Source organism: Equus asinus, chromosome 4 (assembly GCF_041296235.1).
Source record: "Equus asinus isolate D_3611 breed Donkey chromosome 4, EquAss-T2T_v2, whole genome shotgun sequence".
NCBI classification, from domain to species: Eukaryota; Metazoa; Chordata; class Mammalia; order Perissodactyla; family Equidae; genus Equus; species Equus asinus.
This window is the reverse complement of record NC_091793.1, coordinates 45,218,376-45,240,821: the sequence shown is the minus strand read 5'-3', so window position 1 is coordinate 45,240,821 and position 22,446 is coordinate 45,218,376. Positions and strand designations below refer to the sequence as shown.

Genomic DNA, 22,446 nt, shown 5'->3' with positions numbered 1-22,446 from the left:
ACGCAAGTTCACATAGAGAATAGGTTTTTAACAGATTGACACATTTGGTAAGGAGGAATTAAGAGACTACAAAATGGAAATATACTTTTTTAAAAAGCTCAGATCAAATAATGTTATGCTGATTAAACATACAAATGGGTGTTAAGGAGATGGAGAAGTTCTGCTTTTGGCCATTTACCTGTAGCCCTGAGCCAGCTCTTCCATATGCTTATTTGTGACCGCAGGCTTCTGTTTCTTAACAATTATGTAGGGTCTGGAATGGAAAAAAATATCAAATTCATAGTAGTTCAACAGAAGAATTAAGTTGGCAAGTAAGTTTACTGTAGTGAAATGAGGAAAGCTGTAGATATAATCACATTTATTTCTGGATTGCTTGAGGACACCAGGTATTTTCTGCATGTGAGTGCACAGAGGCCTATTTTCTCTATTCTCACATATATAGACACACACACACACACACACCAGCCCATGCGTGTATGTGTGTACACACAGTACTTCCTCCAAGCATCTTAGGAAACACTTGGTTTTGCACGAAAAAGGAACAGAAAAATGATACTCAATAAAGTCTAGAAAGGAAACAAAACCTTTAATGTCGTCTTTTAAAAACCTGTATAAACGTATCACAGCAAAAGCATCTCCTGATCTCATACTGGGAATACGTGGTCCACTATCCATGGAATCAGCGGGCGGAGAAGAACTGTCACTGAGGATAACAATGGCATTTTGTAGTGAGGATCTGATGAGGATCAGCTGTTTAGAGCAGTTTGCTTTAGGACAAACATCACTGGGCTACACCAGCAGGTCACCGAAAGCTGCACACAACCAGAAAGTGTGGCTATACATTCGCAGTGAATACAGCGTTTTTCCTTTGTGATTTCTGGCGATGTAACAGGTGTAAGGTAGAGAGCGTTTGGTCTACACGTTCTGGTAGATTAACCTGTAACTGTCAGTGGTGATTTGCCTCTGAGGGCTTCACCACCACGAGGAAACACCGACACAAAGGATGGCATGCGGCACTGAAACGTCAAGGGCTGTTGCTATTTGGATAAGCTGCTCTTACAGAGAGGAGCAAGTAACCACCAGACACTTGTGCGCTCTACCCGAAAGACCAAATAACTATTTGAGGACTAATGAGCACTTTTAAACAGTTAAGGAGAGGAGCTGCACAATTACAAAAGGGGAATACAAGTTGCTGAAAAATGAACTGGGGAACTTTTCATGGAAATCAACATTACCTCGAAATACCGGCTGCTTCTTGGTAGCAGGGCAACACTGCTGCCTCCTTCGAGGCCTGCAGCCTGGTCCAGGGTAAGGGACTCAGAAGCGATGACAGAAACAGGAGTAGGAGAGGGAGGCAAACCCACGGAGCTGCCTCAGTTAACTTCTACTTTACTCAATAAATTCTACCAATTTTTCCTGCCAGACCTACGTTACGCCATTATAAAATTACTCCTAAAAAAGAATTAGTTTTCTTTTAGACTCTGCCATATTATATTGGATATAACGAAAGAGAAAAATCCCGAAAAAGAGTAACCTAGAAAATGTCATTGTCTTTCCCACCCCTAATGTGTGCCGCGCACCCTACAAGGCACTTACCACACCTTTTATCAATTAGTTCTCAGGACAGTCCTAGCGAGGCATTGTTATTCACATTTTTACAGCCAAGGGCACCAAGGCTCAGAGACTTCAGTAAACTCAGAGGCACACAAGTCAATGTGGGAAGTTCAGATTCAAACACAGGTATATCATCAGTTAGGGTTCTTTGGTTGCAAAGAATAGAAACCAATTCCGGCTAACTTAAGCAAAAGTGGAATTTACTAGAAAATAATAATTAATAAATTAAAAAGGAATTTACCGAAAGCATAAGCATTTACTAGAAGGATAAGAATCACAGAAAAAGGTGAACTGCTCAGCCTCAGAACGAAAAGGAACTAGAAGAGTCCCAAGGATCCAGGAAGGGAGGAGTAATGGGCAGTCTCTCACATGCCTGGCTGTCAGGATGAATCAGTTCCAACCACTTCTTCCTTTGAGTTACTCTATTTGGGATTCAAATTCTCTGAGGAGAGAGTATGACTGGCCTAGCTTGGGTCATATGCCTGACCCTTGGCTGCGCAGGAGAGGGCACCTGACTGACCGTCCCAAGAAGACTGCCCGTGGGGAGGGGCTGTCCCCAAAGGAAAATGAGGAGGGTAATCGGAAGGAGGGGATGCTGGACAGACATGAACGGTGGCAGTCTACTCACCCAGTCCTGATAGGCTCCCAAGTCCAAGCTCTGTCCACTACTCTAACTACTGCTGGCTCAGGAACCTGTGCCCTAACCGCACCAAAGTCTATAAAAAACAACTACAGCGAAACAAGCACAGGCTTATGAAACAAGGTAACGCCCTCAGCTAATGTCCCTGCATATCCCCAAAAGACCAGACACATAGCTTTGTACCCCTACTTCCCAGACAGCACCTGAGCTTAATAAGCCCTTAATATTTCCTGAGTGACCAAAAGGCATCTACTTTTCTATTGGGTCTAATGTCATTTTATTTCTTCATGCCTCCACATTTTTATTCTTGCCATTCCTCAGCCTATCTCCTTTCCTCCTTCATCCAAGTAACACAATCCTACTCATCCTTTAAAATTCAGTTCACAGCAACGGGATATAATGGGTAAAATCATGACTGTTGGAGTCAAATGAATTCTAACAACTTTCAAGTAAAAAACAGACTCCACCACTATCTAGCTTGGGGTAAGTTACCTGGTCTCACTAAACTCCAGTTCCTCATTTGTTAAATGAAAATAACAATCCAGCCTCATAGGACTGAATGTAGTTAGAGCCTTACACACAGTACACCTATTAAAAAAATAATGGCTAGCATTTATTACTAGCATAGTCAGTTGTTATTAGCAATTCTTTCTGCTTTCACCAGCAGACTGAGCACTCTGCAGGCAGAGACTGACTCCCATTAATCTTTGAATCCTTAGTACTCAGTATGCATATTCATGAGGTGTTTGCTAACTGAATTAAATTTATCTTAACAATGAAAGAGGTTAAAGCAGATTCAAAAATAAAAACAAGTCTATTTCTTTCAAAAGTAAACATAAAGAGACTCTTAAAACTTCTTTTTAGAACTTATACCTGCACAGCCTTCCTCCATCAGAGGAAATATAAACACATCGATCTGTAAGATTTGTTGAGATGGACACAAATTCATTGATATATCCTGCTCTTCGCATCAGTCGAAATGTATTCACTAGCTTCTTATGGTCTCGAATGACACCCAGGATGTTACCTAAGCAGAAAGAAGAAAGAATATTTCTCACAGGAATAAAGAATATATTTAATTGGATTTAAAATATCCACCCAATAAAAATGATAACCAGCATTAAGTAATAATTTAAAAATACTGTTATTTCCACCCGCAGCCAGCCCACAAGGCTGTAGGGAAGCTAACACAGTGGAGTGGATAAGGGTGGTCTGAGGGACCTGAGGCTAGGGCCAGCCCCACCACATGCTAGCTGAGTAACACTGGAAGAGCTGGCCTCATTTTCCTCATCTGTCAGCACCATGATGGAGGCATGAACTCGCAGTCCAGACCTCCTGGGTTTGAACACTGGCCCTATCACCTCCAAAGGGTCAATGTGAGGATTAAACGAGTTGATCTTATGTAAAGCACTTAGAACTCTGCCTAGCACCTAGTAAATGCTATGATTAAACTACTCCTGCTGTCATCATCATCTGTGAAATGAGCAAAATGGACTTTGCCTCACAGGGATAACGGGAGGATTCAGAGGTATCAGGTGAAAGTGCAGAGTCAGGGCTCATGTAGCATTAGCCACAGGGATTCACTGAACGAGGCAGTCAGTGAATGGCCCCGCTTTCCTTCTCACCAGCCCACGCAGTGAAGGAGTCATACCTCCCAGAGAAGGAGGAAGAGGGGGAAGAGGTGGGAGCTCAGTGGTCAGGACGAGCACACTGCGGAGGGACAGGCACCAGACCACCAACCACAGGCAGGAAGGACGAGGCACACTTGCTGTTGAGTGTCCGGAGGACTTAAAGCCCATGGGGAGGAGTATGTGAAGGAAGATCTGGAGCAGGAGCCGAAGGAGAGGGACGCTCTAGCCACAGGCTGTTGACAATCAAGCACTGAGTGGCTGAATACGTCAACTCACTGCCAGGGTGGATCTGATGATTTTTGCAAAATGCTTCACATATTTAACTTGAACTTAAAGACACCATCTGAGCCTTATTCTGCTGTGGATATTCTGGCAGTTGCACAAGGGTGTAAAGCAGCCAATCTCTGCAATGTTACCCTCTAGCTCTGACAGCTGTATCCTCTCAGAACCTGGATGACCCAGCCAATGGAATAACTGTTTCTGTTACCATTTTTCCTACCTTTAAATTAAGGTCAACCTGGGCCCAGAATTAAAGTATATTTGTGCTTTAAACACATGGATAATAATTGATTTCCTCCCCCTCCCCCACAGACTGTTTAGGATCAACATGTCTCCATAATGTACTCACCATTGAGGAAGACAAGAAACACATTTGGGTAAGAGAGCTCTTCCCCACATAATAAATTCACATCTTCTACGCCCAGGTTACTGGCTAATTTAACAATGGGTCCATCTTCCATGTCAGTCGTGATGTGTGTCATAAGGGCCAAGTTTTTCACCAAACCACACGCCTAGAAAAATGAAAGATAGTCATTTCTAAGAATGAACATTAGTAAAACAAAGTACAGTTTGTGTCTGAAAATAACTCACCACTTTGCTGGCGGCAATGTAAAGCAGTACAATCTTGTAGGTGACGCTTTGGCGACTCACACAAAAGCCTTAAAATGTAAATTCCCTTTAACCTAGAGCAATTTATCCTAAGGTAACAAGCAAGGGTATAAACATAGACTTAGGCACAGAAATGCCCGGCATAGTACTATTTGAAATGGCAAATAATGATGGCCTCATAAATGTCTCCCCAAAGAAACTGACTACATAAATTTCTATTCCCAGACAACAGAACATCACAGTCATTAAGATGACATTGTACAAAAACAGTAAAGGAAAACATTGATAAATGTGGATACATAAAAATATAAAACTTCTGGCCTGAAATGAGAGACAGTCTACAAAATAACTGGCCAGGACTCTGTAAAGCTTCTTGGTCATAAAAGGCGAAAAAGGACTGAAGAACTGCTCCAGATTAAGAGACTACGGAGACTTGACAACTGAAAGCGATGTGTAATCCTGGATCAGAAAAAAGACATAATGGGACAACTGGCAAAATCTGTAAGGTCTATAGATTCTAGCACTGTTATCAATGTTAACTTCACGAGGTTGATAACTATGCTATGGTTATGTAAGATGTTCACATTTGAGAAATCTCGGTGAAGGATTATGGAAATTTTTCGTACTATCTTTGCAACTTTTTTGTATGTTTGAAATTATTTCAAAATGAAAAGGAAATAAAAAAACATTTTTAAACTTCTATACAAACCAAAAAAAATCTAAAACAAAAATATAAACAAAGATGTAACAGAGTGAATAGAAAAAAACACTTGAGACACATGTGGCATGTAAAGATTATATCTCCAATTCTTAAAAATCATGCTATAGTGATGCACAAAATAGGTACTTTATCAAGGTCAGGTGAAGCAATCTCTGGGAAATTTAGTGTCCCAAAGCTTAAGGTATATTAGTTATGCAAATTTGACTAGCTGTATAATTTTAGTGTGAATTTCCGTACAGTTCAAGAAAAATCAGGAAAAGAATGATAATTTCTAAAAATCCTAACTCTGCATGGACTCCCATTTTTCACCTCTCCTGAGTCATAACAAACTCCTACACTTTGGAACTTCTACCTTTTACTGTCATAATTAACATATTTATTCATTCAGCATATATTTATGGGGCCTCTACTTTGAACAAGGCTCTGTGCTAGGAGCTTGGGCTATAATGGTGGACCTAACAAGGTTCCTTCCTCTGGAAGTTTAAAATTTAGAACAAATAAAATCAAGTGAAACCAACACTGGTTAATACGGGGAAGGGGCCGTGGCACAGGAAGTAGTGGCTGCCATGGAAGGATGCTATTGAAACTCCTCAGTTTAATGTTTAGGTAATTGTTTGTGTTTCCTATATAAGTGAGTTGGAATCCACTTCAGATCTTAGCGTGCTCCCAGTTGGCTGCAGGTGCAACTATGCTGTCCTCTAAGCACACCTAAAGATGATAAGGAGTCGCTTAAAAAGAGCTCCTCGTGGGCAAAGGTGATGGGTCTGTCAATTTTCCTTCACATTCTTATCCCCTATTCATTGCGTGGTTTGATTCTTGAGATAAACTAATAGAATATTTGGACCATATTTCTATTTAGGTAAGATACTACACCAAATGTTTCTGTAGGTCTGGTTTTGGAATGCTACTGATGTCGTTCTGACAGGCTGCATCAAGATTCCTCTGCCAGATAAGTGGGTGACCCGAAAGAGGATATGGCCTGGGGGAATGGGAGCAGAAGCAGACATCACCATTGGTATTACTTCTGATGTAGCACAGACTCCTCAGGTACCTTACCTCTCCTTCAGGAGTGTCCGAAGGACAGAGCATTCCCCACTGAGATGGCTGGAGGGATCGAGGACCACTCACTTTTCTTGTTTTTTCAAACTGGGAAGAGATTCTTGTCATCATGCCCAGTGCAGATATATATGACAAACGAGACAGCACTTGAGTCACACCCTGGCGGTCCATTTTAAATCTCTTGAGCGACCAATTTCCCTGCAGAGAGAGGAAAGACATAAGACTATCCCTAACCCATTCACATGGTGACTGATACTTTGCAGTCACTCTGAGAAATTCTTCATAGGAACTGCTTGTTTGTGAAATTAGAGCCATGACATATATTCAGAAATCAAAATGTCACAATTAAAATTAAAATTTAGCCAGATCATTCGCTGAGGTTTTCCAGGAATTTAATGAATATCTATGTCAGCAACCATCTCAGAATGCTCTGATGTATCAACCATATCACATCAGAGCAGTAATATTCTGAAAAACAAATTATATCCTGAACAAGCCAGTTCAACCAGAGATTTCCAATGGAAGCAATCAGCCAACTAATAGAACACTAGCAATTTCTTTACACATTTAAGGTAAAACTAGCCTGAAGCTCAAAGAGAGAATTTCATATTGGAATGTGCCATTATTTGGATGTCTTCCAAAATTACTCTGAATTAGAGGAAAATATAGCAACAGAAAAACAACTCTAGGGGCCGGCCCCATGGCTGAGTGGTTAAGTTCGTATGCTCGGCTTCGGCAGCCCAGGGTTTTGCAGGTTTGGATCCTGGGCGCGGACATGGCACCGCTCATCGGGCCATACTGAGGCGGCATCCCACATGCGACAGCTAGAAGGACCCACAACTAAAAATATACAACTATGTACCAGGGGGCTTTGGAGAGAAAAAGGAAAAATAAAATCTTAAAAAAAAAAAAAGAAAAGAAAAACAACTCTAACAGTAATTATCAGGGATAACGAATAAATTGTAGGCTTCTTAAAGCTAAAAACTACATATATATTCATATTAAGAAACAGTATATATCCTGTGGCTATCACGTCAATCTTAAAATAGATTCATATGAAATAAATCTTGAACATCAAATTTACTTTATCTCCTACGCATTAAATATATTGTATTACATCAAGTACATTATTTTATAGTTGTATTAATTGCACACATTACATATTCTCAAGGATAGTTTAAAGATTAAGGTTAGGAACTATTAAATTTTCAACTCATGGTAATATGAATTAACCATAGAAAATAGTATGCATAAAAAGGCAAAGCAGAAAATTAAATGTCAAAAAAACAATTCATTCAATAATTTTTCTGATTTAAAAGAGAAAAAATTACATCTGCTAAACAGTGGCTCTTCATTTTTCTTTTGAGAATCTGATGAAAGCTGTGACTGTTCTCTTGAGAGAAATGCACATAGGACCATGAATATAAAATTTTACATTCCATTTCAGGGGAGGACTCGTGAACCCCAGGTTAAAAACCCTTATAGCAAAAAAACTGCTAGGGTTTTAGAAGCAGATAAGGTAGCCTGTTTGAATTGAAATATGTGACTTTGGGGGAGCTTCCTCACAAATTAAAGTTTAATTATTATTACTGTGAAGATCTATCACTTCAGAAACTTGAGTTTTTGATAACATGGAAAAGAGCTAAATTCTAGGGAGAAACTCTATCCATTACAAAGCAAAGAGACAGAGCAAACACATTTATTCCACAAGTTAACATCTTCTTACATTGCTTATTAACTCCTCTTATGCCTTGAATGCGAATGAACCTAGTAAACTGACTCATGCCCAGAGGGTAAAAATATGTAAGGTAAATAAATATTCAGAGCTAAGCTAAGGCAGCAGCTGTTGCCGGATAGGAAGGAGATGGGGAGTGAAGCCAAGGTGTTCGGTGAGAGAACTTGTTCCAGTCTTTTGCAGGAGCATTACAGAGGAGAGAGAAGAGGAACAGACAAGGGGTCTAAAACTGCTCCTCTGAGAAAATTTATTTGTTGAAAATATTCTACTAATGGCAACACACAGAATTTTAGGAGCTGATCTTTCTCTGGTTGCCTACAGATTGGGGTACACCTGCAACAAGGCTACTACTGATTTTCCTAATAAGTAGTCTTCTCCAGGAGGTAAAGCAGTGTCACTTAGGGGCAAGAGAACAACTTAGTTATTACGACCTGAAAATCATGGGTCAGAAAGTAAGAGAAAGTAATTCTAACAGAAATGTGTTCAAGTGCTCTTCGGAGGCTGCTCTTCAAATATGGAGGGATCTACTTTCAGACACATTTGGGCCGCAAGAGCTTAATGTGCCTAAGCAGGCACAAAGGCCTGGTTCACTTCGAGTTTAGACGTAGCTGTCACTGCAAGGGCTGCTCACAGAGACCCACCGCAAATTTCTAAAAGTCAAGTTTGCAGCAAGTCGGCCACTAATTCTTCCATTGTTAAGGGAATCAACGTGCTACACTATACTATTCCTTTGTTGGGGAAAAATCCCATCCATAAAACTAATTTTATGTCTGGCATACAATAGAGGAGCCAGACTTCATCAGATAGACCTATAGTTGGTGCGCTCTAAGAAAGGGAGCAAAAACCTATCTGATGACCCTTTATGAACAGCCAGAGGCCTTCAATACACAGCAGCTGTGGGGCCTGAATTCATCGCTCACGTGAGGAACAGCTGACAGCCCTTTGAGGAATATAACCCTACAATGAAATGAAACATTCTGTACTGTTTTGAACAAAAGCTGACATTAATAAACCTATTTGTAATATGTCAGTTTTATTACAGGAAAAAAAACAGGGAAAAGGATCCATTAAAAGAATGGCTATTAATGATTATAAGGGTATCTATTTTCGTACTGCCTCATGTAACAGGAACTATAATTTGGCAAAAAAGTTATATATTAACAAAATTCCTACTGATAATATTTAAACCATACACTATCTTTCAAGGTAGAAAATTTGTGACTCGTAAGCATCCCTTTAAAAATATGTATATATATTTCACCTACATTCTCAAAGTACTTTTAGTTTCTATTCCATTGAATAGGTTTACAAATAAGTTACAAAACCCCGAACAAATGACTGAAGACTCACAGTGGAAATGGCGTTCACCATGCCATTTGTAATCTGGTCTTGACGCATGTGTTTCACAACATCAAACTGGGCTGCTCTTTGCTTAGGAATCACCTGGTCTGCAATCTTCTTCATTTCAGAATTGAATTTTTTAAACAAATCTTCAAAAAGAAGAGATAAAAGCTAAAAAAAAAAAGTATATGGTAAACTTTCAAAATGCATTAGTAACCTATTCAATAAACTTCGTCTTCATTAAACTGTTAAAGAAAACATTAAGGAACTGCTTAAAACTGAAAAAAGTATTTAAAAATTCAATATGATAAATACGTAGAAGATTTCTATGTGCTTATCGCTATACTAGGCGTTGGGAATGAGAGCAAAGATGATGACATAATCCCTGTATTCAAAGACAGTTAATTTAAAACAGTCACTCCTAGACTTTGAGATTTCATTGACCAGTGACCTAACTTTCAATTTTACAAAGAAAGATTATTAAAACTCAAAAAGTGGGGTGGGGAGAATTACCATTAAAAAGTCTGACAACACCAAGGATGGATGCCATCTGGACCTTCTTAGATCATGGGGAAAAATGCAAATTGGTACAACCACTAACAAAACAGTTTGCCATCATCTACCCATCCCTATGCCTGGCAGTCCCGCTCTTACTATGTCCCCTGTAGCAGTGGTTCTCAAACATTAGCATGCACGGTAACCATGCTGAGGGATTGTTAAGACACAAACTGCTGGCCTTACCCTTACAGTATCTGATTAAACAGGTCTAGAGCAGAGCCCAAGAATTTTCATTTCTAACAAGTTCCCAGGAGATGCCAGTGCTGCTGGGGGGTGGTGGGAGGGGCACCTTGAGTATCACTGCCCTACAGAAACACGCCTTTATGAGCACCAGGATACGTACACAAGATGTTCACAGCAGCACTATTTGTATCAGCTAAAAACTGGAAACCATACAAATAATATTCAGCTAGACAATTTGTAGCATACTCAAATAATGGAACACTATAAAGTGATGAAAATGAACAAAAGATAACTAACCACAAAATCATGGCTAAATCTTAAAAACATAACATTAAGTGAAAGAAGCCAGACACAAAAGAAAATATATGAGACGATTTCATTTATATAAAGTTCAAAGACCTGCACAACTAAGCTATATTTTTAGAAAGGCATAATTAGGAGGCAAAATTCTAAGGAAAAGCAAAGACTCGAATACCATAAAAATCCAGTTATGGATGAGACCGTGGAGGGGAAGAATTATGATCAAGCAGAGGCATGCTGTGGGTGGTGCACTTCTAGAGTATTAAAATGATTTCATTTCCTGACCTAAGTGCTATTTACAAAGGTATTTATTTCACAACAATTTAAGCTGAAATTTACGTTTTATGCGCTTTTCTGCATTATGTAATATTTCTCAATAAAAACTTTGTAAAATAAAATACTCCTCACCAATTACTCTGACATCATCTCATTTTAAAAAGGACATTTCAACATCAAAGAATGGCAAAGCAAATACTCTCAGAAGAAAAACAACGAAAGTAAATACAATTTTCTTGATGAAATTCATATCATCCACCCTTACTCATTACTCTCCAGACCAGTGAAAAGTGGACCACAGCCTCACACCAATCTTCAGACCAGTGCCCAGGCACCACAAGCCTAAATACGCAGAGAAAGATATAAACACAATAAAGACCAAAATAAAGTGTGAAACAAGATAGTTCAGCCTATGCAAAAAAAAAAAAAAACAAAAAATCAAAGTGCTTAAGCCCCTACACTAAGATTATTGGGAAAGGATTAATCAATGATTTCATGGAACAGATGAACAGCAGAGATGGAAGGAAGGCTAGAAATGAAAGGGAGTAGAGAGTTAAGAAAGATTTGCAAGCTCCATTTCCACTTAGGACGGAGAAAGCCACAAGACAACATCCCTTCCAATCTAATAATAATTTTAAAAAAAAGATGAATCATCTAAAAAATCATAAATTTCTTCACTCTAACAGAGGTAAAATTGCAAGGCAACCAGGTGAACTGAATTACAAACGGTGACAAGCCTCTCCAAGGAGAGATGGGACACATGACCGAGTAAAGGCCTGCCAAAAAGAAGAAATCATTTAAAATTTTAAGGACTTCTTAAAGGCCAAGTGTAGGCTAGCATGAAAGCTACGAATCTTTTGGAGTCCCAGACACAAGACGATCTACATTCGCTAACAAGTTCTTTTCCGTTAGTGCTCATGAAAGACTAGAGTAAGGCAGAAGACCTGAGAAAGACCTCTTTGTTGGAACAAGCAACAGAAAACCCTATCTACTTCCCTGGACTTTCTCTCACATGATGCAACACCTTTAAGCCACTGGAGAAGGGTCAGGATACCCTCCTGGTGATGGTCCCAGGCAAGGGTAACCTGCACTGAGAGAAGGAAGAAGCAAAAGCTGTCTGTCCCTCAGGATGGAGGAACTCCCCCTGCTCCCACCATAAGCCCTGCACCCAGTAACAGGCAACAGCAGTCCACAGCTGGAGGAAAGCCAGCAAACCCTCTGGCCCCTGATTCCAGGAAAATGTACAAGGCCAGACAGAAGCAGAGAAGTCAAAACATCCTTCCCTGAGGGAGGAGCAGGAAACCCGCTTGGGCCAAAGACCCTGCACTGATACAAAGCAAGGGCAGAGTACCACAGGGAAGGCCAGCAAACAAAGCTTTCCTATATAAAATCAGGGCAAAGGAGAGAATGCCTCCTCTCACCACTCCTATTCAACACTGTACTGGGGGTACCATTCACCGCAATGGGGCAAGACAAAGAAAGAAAAGACGTAAGTATTGAAAAGGAAGAAATAAATCTGTCATTACTTACAGATAACATGTTTGTCCACATAGAAAATACCAAAGAATCTAAATCAAAACCCTACTAGAACCAATAAGAGAGTTTATCACGCTTGCAAGATACAAGGTCAGTATACAAAAAGCAATTGTATTTAAAACATTACTGAGAGAAATCAAAGAGAATCTCAATAGGAGAGATATACTATGTTCATGGATTAGAAGACTCAGTATTATTAGATGCCAATTCTCCCAAATTGATCTGTAAATTCATATGCAATCCCAATAAGAAACTAGCAGCCATTTTTTTAAAATGGAGATGGTAATTCTAAAATTTAAGTAAGAATGTTAAAATTCCTAAGTTTACAATGACAGAAAATGAAAAAAAAAAACCTTCACTATTCACCTCTGGAGGAAACTAGAGAGCTAAATCAATATTCTGCAAAATGGGTTAAAAAAAAATCTAGCAAGCATTTATCCTGCTTTTGCCATATAAATTATGTCTCAGGGTAACCAAAGAGATGATAATGAAAATATTCTTTATTGAAAAATTCCAGCTAAAAAATGCAGAAAGAATGAAACTACTAGAATATCAGTACTTTGCATGCCTTTAATAATCTTAAATAACCAATAAAGGAATGATCATCAGCCGCTAAATGAAACCATCAGGAGAAAAACTGATGGGGAACTTTACAAAGGATGAATCAGGGCCCCACACACCTAAACCCAGTGATCAATTCCAGTGGCACAAAAAGCAGATATGACCAGACCTTCTTCCTGATAGGATACAACAGAAACTATACACCACCAGTGATGACGTATTCCAGGCAAAAGAAAAAAAACAACCTGAAAAGGATGTAGCCCCTGAATTTAACTCCCAGTTTACAAGAAATTTAGAGGAGAGAGGACTATAGGGGAATATATATGTTAAAGACACCATGGGGTACCATAAGCAAAACCCAGGATGTGGGAAATTCTTTAGGACAAAAGGTCTAGTTTTTTTAAGAACACACACAGACACACACACACACAGAAAACCTATAAAACAAGAGGAATTTAAAAGACCTATCAGCCGAATGCAATATGTGAGATATGTTTGGATCCCTATTTCAACAATCCTACCATAAACAAGAATATTTATAAGAAAATCAGAGAAACTTGAACACTTAATGAATCCTTGATGATATTAAACAATTATTCTTTAAAAATTTTAGGTGTGAAAATGGTGTTACGATTTTTTTAAAGTCCTATGTTCTAGAGACACATTTTTAAGTATTTACAGAATGTGATTTGATATCTGAGATATTGAAATGATCTGATTTGACGGCTTCGATTTGTTTAAGCAACCTCATCTGCAGAACTGGAGAGAGCTGAAGAGGGTACAGACAAAACAAAATTGACCTCTACTGATAATAATTGAAGTTGGTGATGGATACATGGGAGCTAATTTTACTATTTTATTTTTGTATATGTTTGAAATTTTTCTTTTTAATATTTTTATTAAAAATATCTCACTCAACATCACTGATCATCAGGGAAAAGTAAATCAAAACTATACTAAGATATCACCTTACACCTGTTAGAATGGCTATAACAACCATGACAAAAAATAACAAATGTTGGAGAGGTTGTAGAGAAAAGGGAATCCTCATACACTGCTGCTGGGAATGCAAACTTGTGCAGCCACCATGGAAAACAGTATGGACATTTCTCAAAAAATTAAAAATAGAAATACCGTATGACCCAGCCGTCCCACTACTAGGTATCTATCCAAAGAACTTGAAATCAACAATACAAAGAGATTTATGCACCCCTATGTTCACTGTAGCATTATTCACAAGAGCCAAGATGTGGAAGCAACCCAAGTGCCCATCAACTAATGATTGGATAAAGAAGATGTGGTGTACATATATACAACAGAATACTACTCAGCCATAAAGCATGACAAAATCGTCCCATTTGCAACCACATGGATGGGACCTTGAGGGTATTATGTTAAGCGAAATAAGCCAGATAGAGACAGACAAACTTCATATGATCCCACTCATATGTGGAAGATAAACACATGTACAAAGAGAACTATTTACTGGTTACCAGGGGGAAGGGGAGTGCAGTGTGGGCACAATGCGTGAAGGGGCACATATATATAGTGACTAACAAATAATAATGTACAACTGAAATTTCACAAGGTTGTAAACTATCATAACCTCAAGAAAAAAAAATCTGCCAGAAAAACCCCTGCAGTATTTAGAAGCAAACATAACAACAGAGGTGCAAGATCTTCATGGAGAAAATTATAAATTCTTAGTGAACCACATCAAAGAAAATCTAACTAAATGAAGAGAAGAAAATATTCATGCATAAGAGGACAACATATTTTAAGATTATTAATTTTCTCCAAACTGATCTACAATTCCTATGCAACTCCAATCAAAATCGCTAGAAGATTTTAACGAAAATTGACAGACATTCTAAAATTCATATGGAAGACGGTAACACAGCCAAGACAATAAGGTGAATGGACTAATGAATGCACAGACAAACTGACCAATGGATAGAAGAGAGAGTCAAGAAATAAACCCACGCACATATTAAAACGTGTTATATGACAGAGGTGGCATTTCAGGGCAGTGAGGAAATGAAAGGCTGTATAATAAACGGTGCTGGGACAACTGGTTATTTGGGAAACCAATGAAATTAGATTCCTTACTTCATTCCACGCACAAAATCCATTCCAAGAGGCTAAAGAACAAATATCAAAGGCATAAATTTAAAATATAAAGAGCACTATTAAAAAGAAGAAAGGGTTGACAAAATTGATCATAATTAAAATTATAAACTTCTAGACATTAAAAGATCCCATAAAGTTTAAAAAAAATAATACTCCAGATTGGGAGAAGGTATCAATAACACACATAAACTGACAAAAAATCAGGATCCAAAACATACAAAAAAAATCTTGAAATCAATATGGAAAATGCAAACAACCTAAAAATAATTTCAAAGAAAAAAACGATATGGTCAATAAGCGTATGAAAAAGAGGCTCAACCTCATTAGAAATGAAGGAAATGAAAATTAAGATCACAAGGAGACACCACTTTACACCCAGTAAATAGACAAAAATGTAAAAGTCTCATACTAAGTCCTAGGAGGGAGACCATCAGGAACTCATATACAACGCAATGTACAAAGACGTGGGAACTAGCTTGACATTCTCCAGTCAGGCTGAAGATTGAACCTGACTCCGTGACTAGGCAATCCTAATCGTAGCAAGTCTTGCATATGGGCACCAGAAGTTATGAATAAGAACGTTAGTATTTAAAAAAAGGGAAACTATACAAAGTCCTTGATCTGAATGAATAAAGTAATATTTATCATTTATATCATATCTTCCCACAATGAAATACAAAGATAAAACTGAACTACATGCAACAATATAGAAGAATCTTAAAGACAATGTTGGGTAAAGAAAAAAGTTGCAGAAAAATGTGTGTGGTATGAACCTACTTTTATAAAGTTCAAAAGTAAGCAAAACATACTGTAATAAAATATCTTAAAACTTTAAAATTAAAATTTAAATGATGCAGTAAAAAAATAAGACCAAAAATTCAGGATAGTGGGGGGGAAAAGAAGAATGGAGTAAGGAAGAAATACTTAGGTAAATGAACGGTACTGATGATGGTCAATTATTAAGAATTACTTAAGTTGGGTAGTGGATTTGAGGGTGTTGATTTTACTTGTACCCTTCATAACTTACGTATATGTAACAATTTTTTATTTTTTATGTCAAAAATTACATAATAAAAATTCAATATTAAACTATGGTGACATATCTAAAACAGTGTAATCATGGAAGCCAAATCAATGGAATGGAATAGGAAGTCATAACAACAGACTAGGATGGTCTGTTCCTGAATTGGTGGAGCAGCTCCTCTCAGATGGACTAGCCTGCTGATAATAACTATAAGCTCTAGACAAAACATTAAAACTATCTAAAGGCACTGGAGAGTGTCGAAAAGCAGGCAGAAACTGGATGAAGCCAACACTTATCAAGAGTGAATGGCTCCGGGTGCATTTCCTGTTTCCAATGCTTTTCAAGGAAAGGTAGGCCACATTGCTAAGCAGGGTCCAAGCTACATCCAAGCTTATAGTCCAAGCTAAAACTCAGAGATCCACAGCCTCGCTGCATTGAAGAACCAGAGGGAAAAGATCTGAGCCACCACACAGTAGCTGGAAAGTTAGGGGAAATTCACAGAAAGGAGAGAACCACAGGGAGAAAATCTCCAAGTTATGCGTATAAACTTTGCCCAAAGCTCTGGCTGACCCCTGAACTACACATTGAGAGGTGTGGCCCATGTCCTCCCACTGCCACAAATGTGGGCGGAGGCTGTGACTGCTTTATCCAATAAAGTTAAGGGAAGCTGTGATTTTTAATACTACGTCATTAAGGCCACGCAGGTGCCATCTTATTCATTGGAAACACTCACTCGGAGTCCTGAGCCACTCTGATGCCACAGCACTGGAAAGGGCGGGTCCTAGCTAAGACCAGCGTGTCAACCCACCCCACTACCCTCTAGCAGAATACTACCAACTGACCACATGAAACGGCCTAGTCCTGCCTGAATTCCTGAATTGTGAGGTTTAATGAAACGGTTATTGTTTTCAAACACTACTTTGGGACAGCATGCAATGCAGGAACAGATGACCAGAAGTAAATAGTTGGCTTACTACAAATAAATAGCAGGCAAATTCTTCAACAATCAAATATAACAGACATGACAAATACTTAGATTCCCCTACAAAATTAATTCTATTAGTTCTTTTTTCTCTAAGCTTTTTTCTTTCCTTTACAGAAGAAGAAACAAGTTTGACATATTTATAGTCTAATTACCTAACAAAATAGTAAAGTAACATTGGAGAGGTAGGGGCATTATATACATACTAATTATTTACTTAAGGAGGAATTCTGAGATTCAATGAAACCTTCCAAGTTAAAGATTTTCCAAATTCCATACTAACTATATCTTTGAATGTTTCTAACCCACAGGTAGTTTCTGATTCATAATGAAGAAGATAATTCAAAGCAAAGTGTCTTCTTCTCTAGCCACTAGAGAAGAAAGGATTTCCTAAGCGGAATTTGACTTTACGCTTTTCTCCTTAAGTCAGACATGTCCTTCCACTCGTCTACTCTGCAGATAGGAAAGGCAGGATCCTGGACTTGAATTCACCAAGCAGAAGTGTTCTAAAAAGAAACCTTCCTCCTCTGAGAGCTTACTCCTTCCTTCCACTCAGACCCAGCAGTTCCGCTCACGGAAAGAAGGAATATGGCACTGGAAGCAGGTGCAGGGGGTGGGAGGGACGAAGAAGCCCATCGCAGCATCTTCCTGTGGACACTGGCGAAAGGAACTTGAACAAGCATCCTGAACAGAAGCAAAGGCCCTTCACCTAAACCACAAAAGCACAGCTCTGTTTTAATTAGTTCCTCACTCTTAGACTGCTGTGTCTCAAATTATGACAAAGTTTTTTAGATCCCAGTTGAATTTATTGCAGCCCCTGGTTAAACACAAATACTAAACAAGTAAAAAGTAAGAACACACCCCACAGAGCTACTGCCTCATTAGTACATTTCTCCCCCCTAAATTTTCACTTTAAGAAAAATAATGTTCTCCAGTTCACAGAGCAGTGAGAAACTACACAGCCAAGATACACAATAAACCACATTATTTAGGTCAAGAGTGAAATGATGAAAAGGGATGGAATGCTGGTGATAATATTCAATACCTTTCATCACCAGTACGAGGCCTTTTAGCCTGCTTAAGACAGGAGTACTAAAGAGCAAATTATATTTAAGGAAAAAATGCTGACAGCTCATCAATTGATTTTCAATGAAAATGCTAAAAAAATTAATAAAGAAGTTAAGCTGCTGAAATACAGTTTCGCCAATTAGCTTAATGTCAGAGAATTCTAATTAGGCGTCCTGAGATTGCTATTTAGTGTTTAAGCCTTCAGAGTGCCAAATTCTCCTTTTCACACAAACTGGTTGCAAAATTAAAGACATTAGGCAGCCTTAATTACATTATCAAAACAGCTGGGATTAGGCAATCTCTGAAGTCAAGACGGCATTCTTTTGTCACAGGGTGGAAATCCCTGGCTTTCCAGGGTGCCGGATTTTTGGTGCCGTTCCATATCTCACCCATACAAAGCAAGCTGAATTAGAAACAAAAAATTTGCGGACAAAGAATAGAGTAATGCTCAGCAAATAATGAACACATTACCGAAAAAGAAAAGGTAGGTGAAAAGATTAAGCCTGAAATCGGTAGGTTTTGCTAACACCTCTACTGGCGGCTGGCCTGCCAGCCCTCTGGTGGCAGCAAGACTGAGGGAAAGCTCTGTGAACCTGCTTGGCCATGGGATACAGCTCTGTTATCTAAAGCTGAAGCACATTTATACTCTCTCATCCCATGGGGTGTGAAATTAGCAGCTATTGTTTTTACACATTTTTGCCAACACAATGCCTTTTATGTCTTTACATTGTTTATAAAGCGATGTTTTCTTGCACATGGGAACACTCTTTCTAATTCTAATTTTTTAAGCAACAGGATAGTCTCTCCACTCCTCTCCCCTCTCCCGACTCCACTCCTTATTCCTCTAAACAACTAATGTTTTTTTAATGGACTCATTTAACAGCATGTTTTTTTCCAAGTAAGAAACTGTAAAAATTGAGATTGATGGTAGTGAGGATACCCATAATCCCCTGAAGAGTGATCAATCTGAAGGTGGCCAAAAACCCACCAGCTGGCATCAGCCATTAACCAAACAGAACATCCCCAGTAGTTAAGACACAAACTTTTCCCCAAAATCTACATTGCTACCATTTTTTAATTCTAGTTTTTAAATTTCAGTTGTGGTAATATCTGCTATCACCCTAGCCATGATCATCTGTCATCTGGAATATTGCCACAGCCTCCTAACGGGTCCATTCCTGTCCTATTTATCTCCAGCTCAGATCTTTCTAAACTGTAAATCGGATCACGTCACTTCCCTGAGTAAAACTCTCCAGTGGTTTTCCACTGCATGTGAAATGAAATCCAAAACCCTTTCCGAGACCTACACACTAGATCTCCATTGTCCTCTCTCAGCACCCCCACACCTCAGGCCCTCCAGCCACACCGACCCTCTTCCAGTCCCTCCAGTCCAGCACCTGCCTGGGGACGTACGTGCTTGTGTGTGTCTCTTGCTGGACACAGTTCCCGACATTATGTGAGACCGGCTTCTCCTCATCAAAGTCTCAGACAGAATGTCTGAGGGCTCAGTTTAAAATGTATCACCTTTGCAAAGAGATCTTTTGTGACCATCCTGACAAAAGTAACATCCCTTACCTCCACCAACACCCCAATGCCCTAACACGAACCTAACTTTGGTTTTCCTTAAACACGTAGGACCATCTAATATTATCACATTTATTTACTGTTCACTTGTTCATTGTTTGTCTCTCCTACCAAAATGCACTCGAGAGCAGAAGCTTCACCAAGGCTCATTCACCACTGTGTCTCTGGTGCATGGTACTTTATCTGGGGATAGAGAGATGAATACAAATGGTTCCTACCTCAATGAGCTTACAGTCTAAAGGGGGAGAGAAGCACGTGGGTCAAGAATTATATAGTAATTCAGCATGCCAATAAAGACTTGAACAAAGTACCAGTGGCATTGGGAAGACAGAGCAACTAACTACTCATGGGGTTCACAGATGGTTTCAGAGAGAGCGACTTAAAGAACGATGAATGGGTAGGAGCTCCTCATTAAGGGGAAGGTGAGGGGCGTTTAAGGGATGAGGGAGGGGCAACTTAGGTAGAAGTCATGACTCAAAGGCATGGAAGGATGAAAGAGCATCATGGTGTGGCTGGGAAGATGTAAGTGGCTCGCACTGGCATGAGATGAGGCTGGAAAGGCGCACAGGGGCAAGATCATCAAGGAGCCCACAAGCCCTGCTAAAGAGTCTACAGTTCATTCTATAGAGCAAACCGCATTTACGAATTCCACAGCGGAGTTTCAGGGGAAGGGCAAGCAGGCAGATTAAAAGCCCTTACAGTCCCCCTCAACCAGAGAAGCTTTTATGCTTTAATATTGGGATTCTGAGTAAGAGTTCATGCTTTAAAAACCTCGAAACCCACATTTGAAGCTCAGGCCTGCTGAGGGATGCTCCTGGGAAATGGATCTGTGTTTGGACCCAACCTTACAGGAAATGCTCAGGGTGTGTTGGAGTTGCTTTGCACCAGATGAATAGGCAGGCACCTGGTCAGAACCTCAAGAAGAGACAGATGGCAGGGGCAGCTAAGGATCAGAGAAGGTGCGTGGAAGATTCAAACATACACTGCTGTGGTCACTCAAGTTGATTTGGGACATGTAAATATTTGCTTTATGAGTCTTAATATCCAAACACACATACACATTTATATAGTCTTGTATGCATGAAATTTTTCATAACTGAAAAGCACATACACAAAAACAGGCATATGTCAATTTCTGAGGCAACACACACCTTTAACTGATTAAATCCCCCCTTAAGTAAGAGGCCTTGGCAGTACAGGCAGATCTCGTTTCACTGCACTTCGCTTCACTGTGCCTCATAGATACTGTGTTTTTTACAAGACCCTCCACCAGCAAACGGATTATGACTTGCTGAAGGCTCGGACGATGGTTAGCATTTTTTAGCAATGAAGCATTTTTTAATTAAGGTGTGTACCTTGTTTTTTGAAACATAATGCTATTGCACACTTAACAGACTACAGTATAATGTAAACATAACTTTTATACGCACTGGGACCAAAAAATTTGTGTGACTTGCTTTACTGCAGTGGTCTAGAACCCAAACCACAATATCTCTGCGGCATCCCTGTAATGGCCAAGCGACATTCACAGACATACTGCTTTGAATATCTGTTTCGTACCAACGAGGACAAATCAATCCTTTATATGATTTGTTCTAAAATTACAAAGCCTGACTCCAAACTCACCCCTGACAAAGGACCCAGACAAAGGGCCACAACACTTAGCATAAATTCACACATAGGCCTCACTGTCTGCAAGCCAAGAGTCTCCAATGGTATAACTTCAAAATGCCAGTTGATAAAGATATTTGTATATGCATAGGGTGTCTCTGGAAGGACAGAGGAGAGAAAAGGAAAAGTGGCTGTTACTGGGGAGAGGAACCTGAGGACTGGGTCAGGTAACTTATAATTGAAATATTTTTACTATGTTATTTTTAAAAACCATTTTTCACCATATATTATGATTTTATTTTAACATATCTGCTATTTTATAATGTTTAATTTATTGTTACATTATTTTTTTTAATTAAAAATACTTGTTTAAATTGGGAAGACCACCACGAGAAAGGCAAAAGGAGCACCTTGCAGCCCAGCTATGACTGAAAGAACTAAAGAGTTTCAGCTACTTACTGCAAGGAGACAGGAAGTTAACTGCCTTAAAACATGCAAAAAGAACAGAACGTTCTTCAGAGGAATAAAACAGAATCCAGAGTCCCTACAACTCATCAGTCATGATGTCCATCTGGATACAATTCAAGATTACTAGACACATGAAGAAATAGGAAAAAATGACCTATACTCAAGAGAAAAGCTAATCAAGAGACTGATCCAAAGATGACTGAGATGTTGGAATCAGCAGACCAGGAATCTAAAGAAGCTATTAAAATTAAGGATCTAAATAAAAATATGATTGTGATGAATCAACAAACAGCAAATCTCAGCAGAGAAACAGAAGATATAAAAAACACCCACATGAAATTTCTAGAACTGCAAAATATAATATCTAAACTAAGAAAATTAACTGGATGAGTGTAAGAGCATATTAGAAACGACATAAGAAAAAGTGAACCTGAAAGTAGACCAATAGAAATTATCCAACCTAAGGAAGAGAACAAAATTTTTTTAAAAAAATGAACAGAGCCTTAATAGCAAAGAGTATAACAGTATAATTTGAG

General features: G+C 39.0%; 1 protein-coding gene across 2 annotated transcripts in view; it reads right to left on the bottom strand.

Annotated features, from left to right (window-relative positions):
* Positions 1-22,446, bottom strand: part of POLR3B (RNA polymerase III subunit B) — a 148,607-nt gene that overhangs the window by 83,601 nt on the left and 42,560 nt on the right. For both annotated transcript variants that reach the window (XR_011502684.1, XM_014865833.3), the window contains exons 13-17: positions 9,639-9,800; positions 6,551-6,751; positions 4,514-4,676; positions 3,128-3,281; positions 179-253 (exon numbers count right to left, since the gene is read on the bottom strand). Coding sequence is in view for 1 of the 2 variants with exons in the window: in XM_014865833.3 (XP_014721319.1) it covers positions 179-253; positions 3,128-3,281; positions 4,514-4,676; positions 6,551-6,751; positions 9,639-9,800 (755 nt within the window). In the remaining variant the exon portion in view is untranslated. The remainder of the gene's footprint in view (positions 1-178; positions 254-3,127; positions 3,282-4,513; positions 4,677-6,550; positions 6,752-9,638; positions 9,801-22,446) is intronic.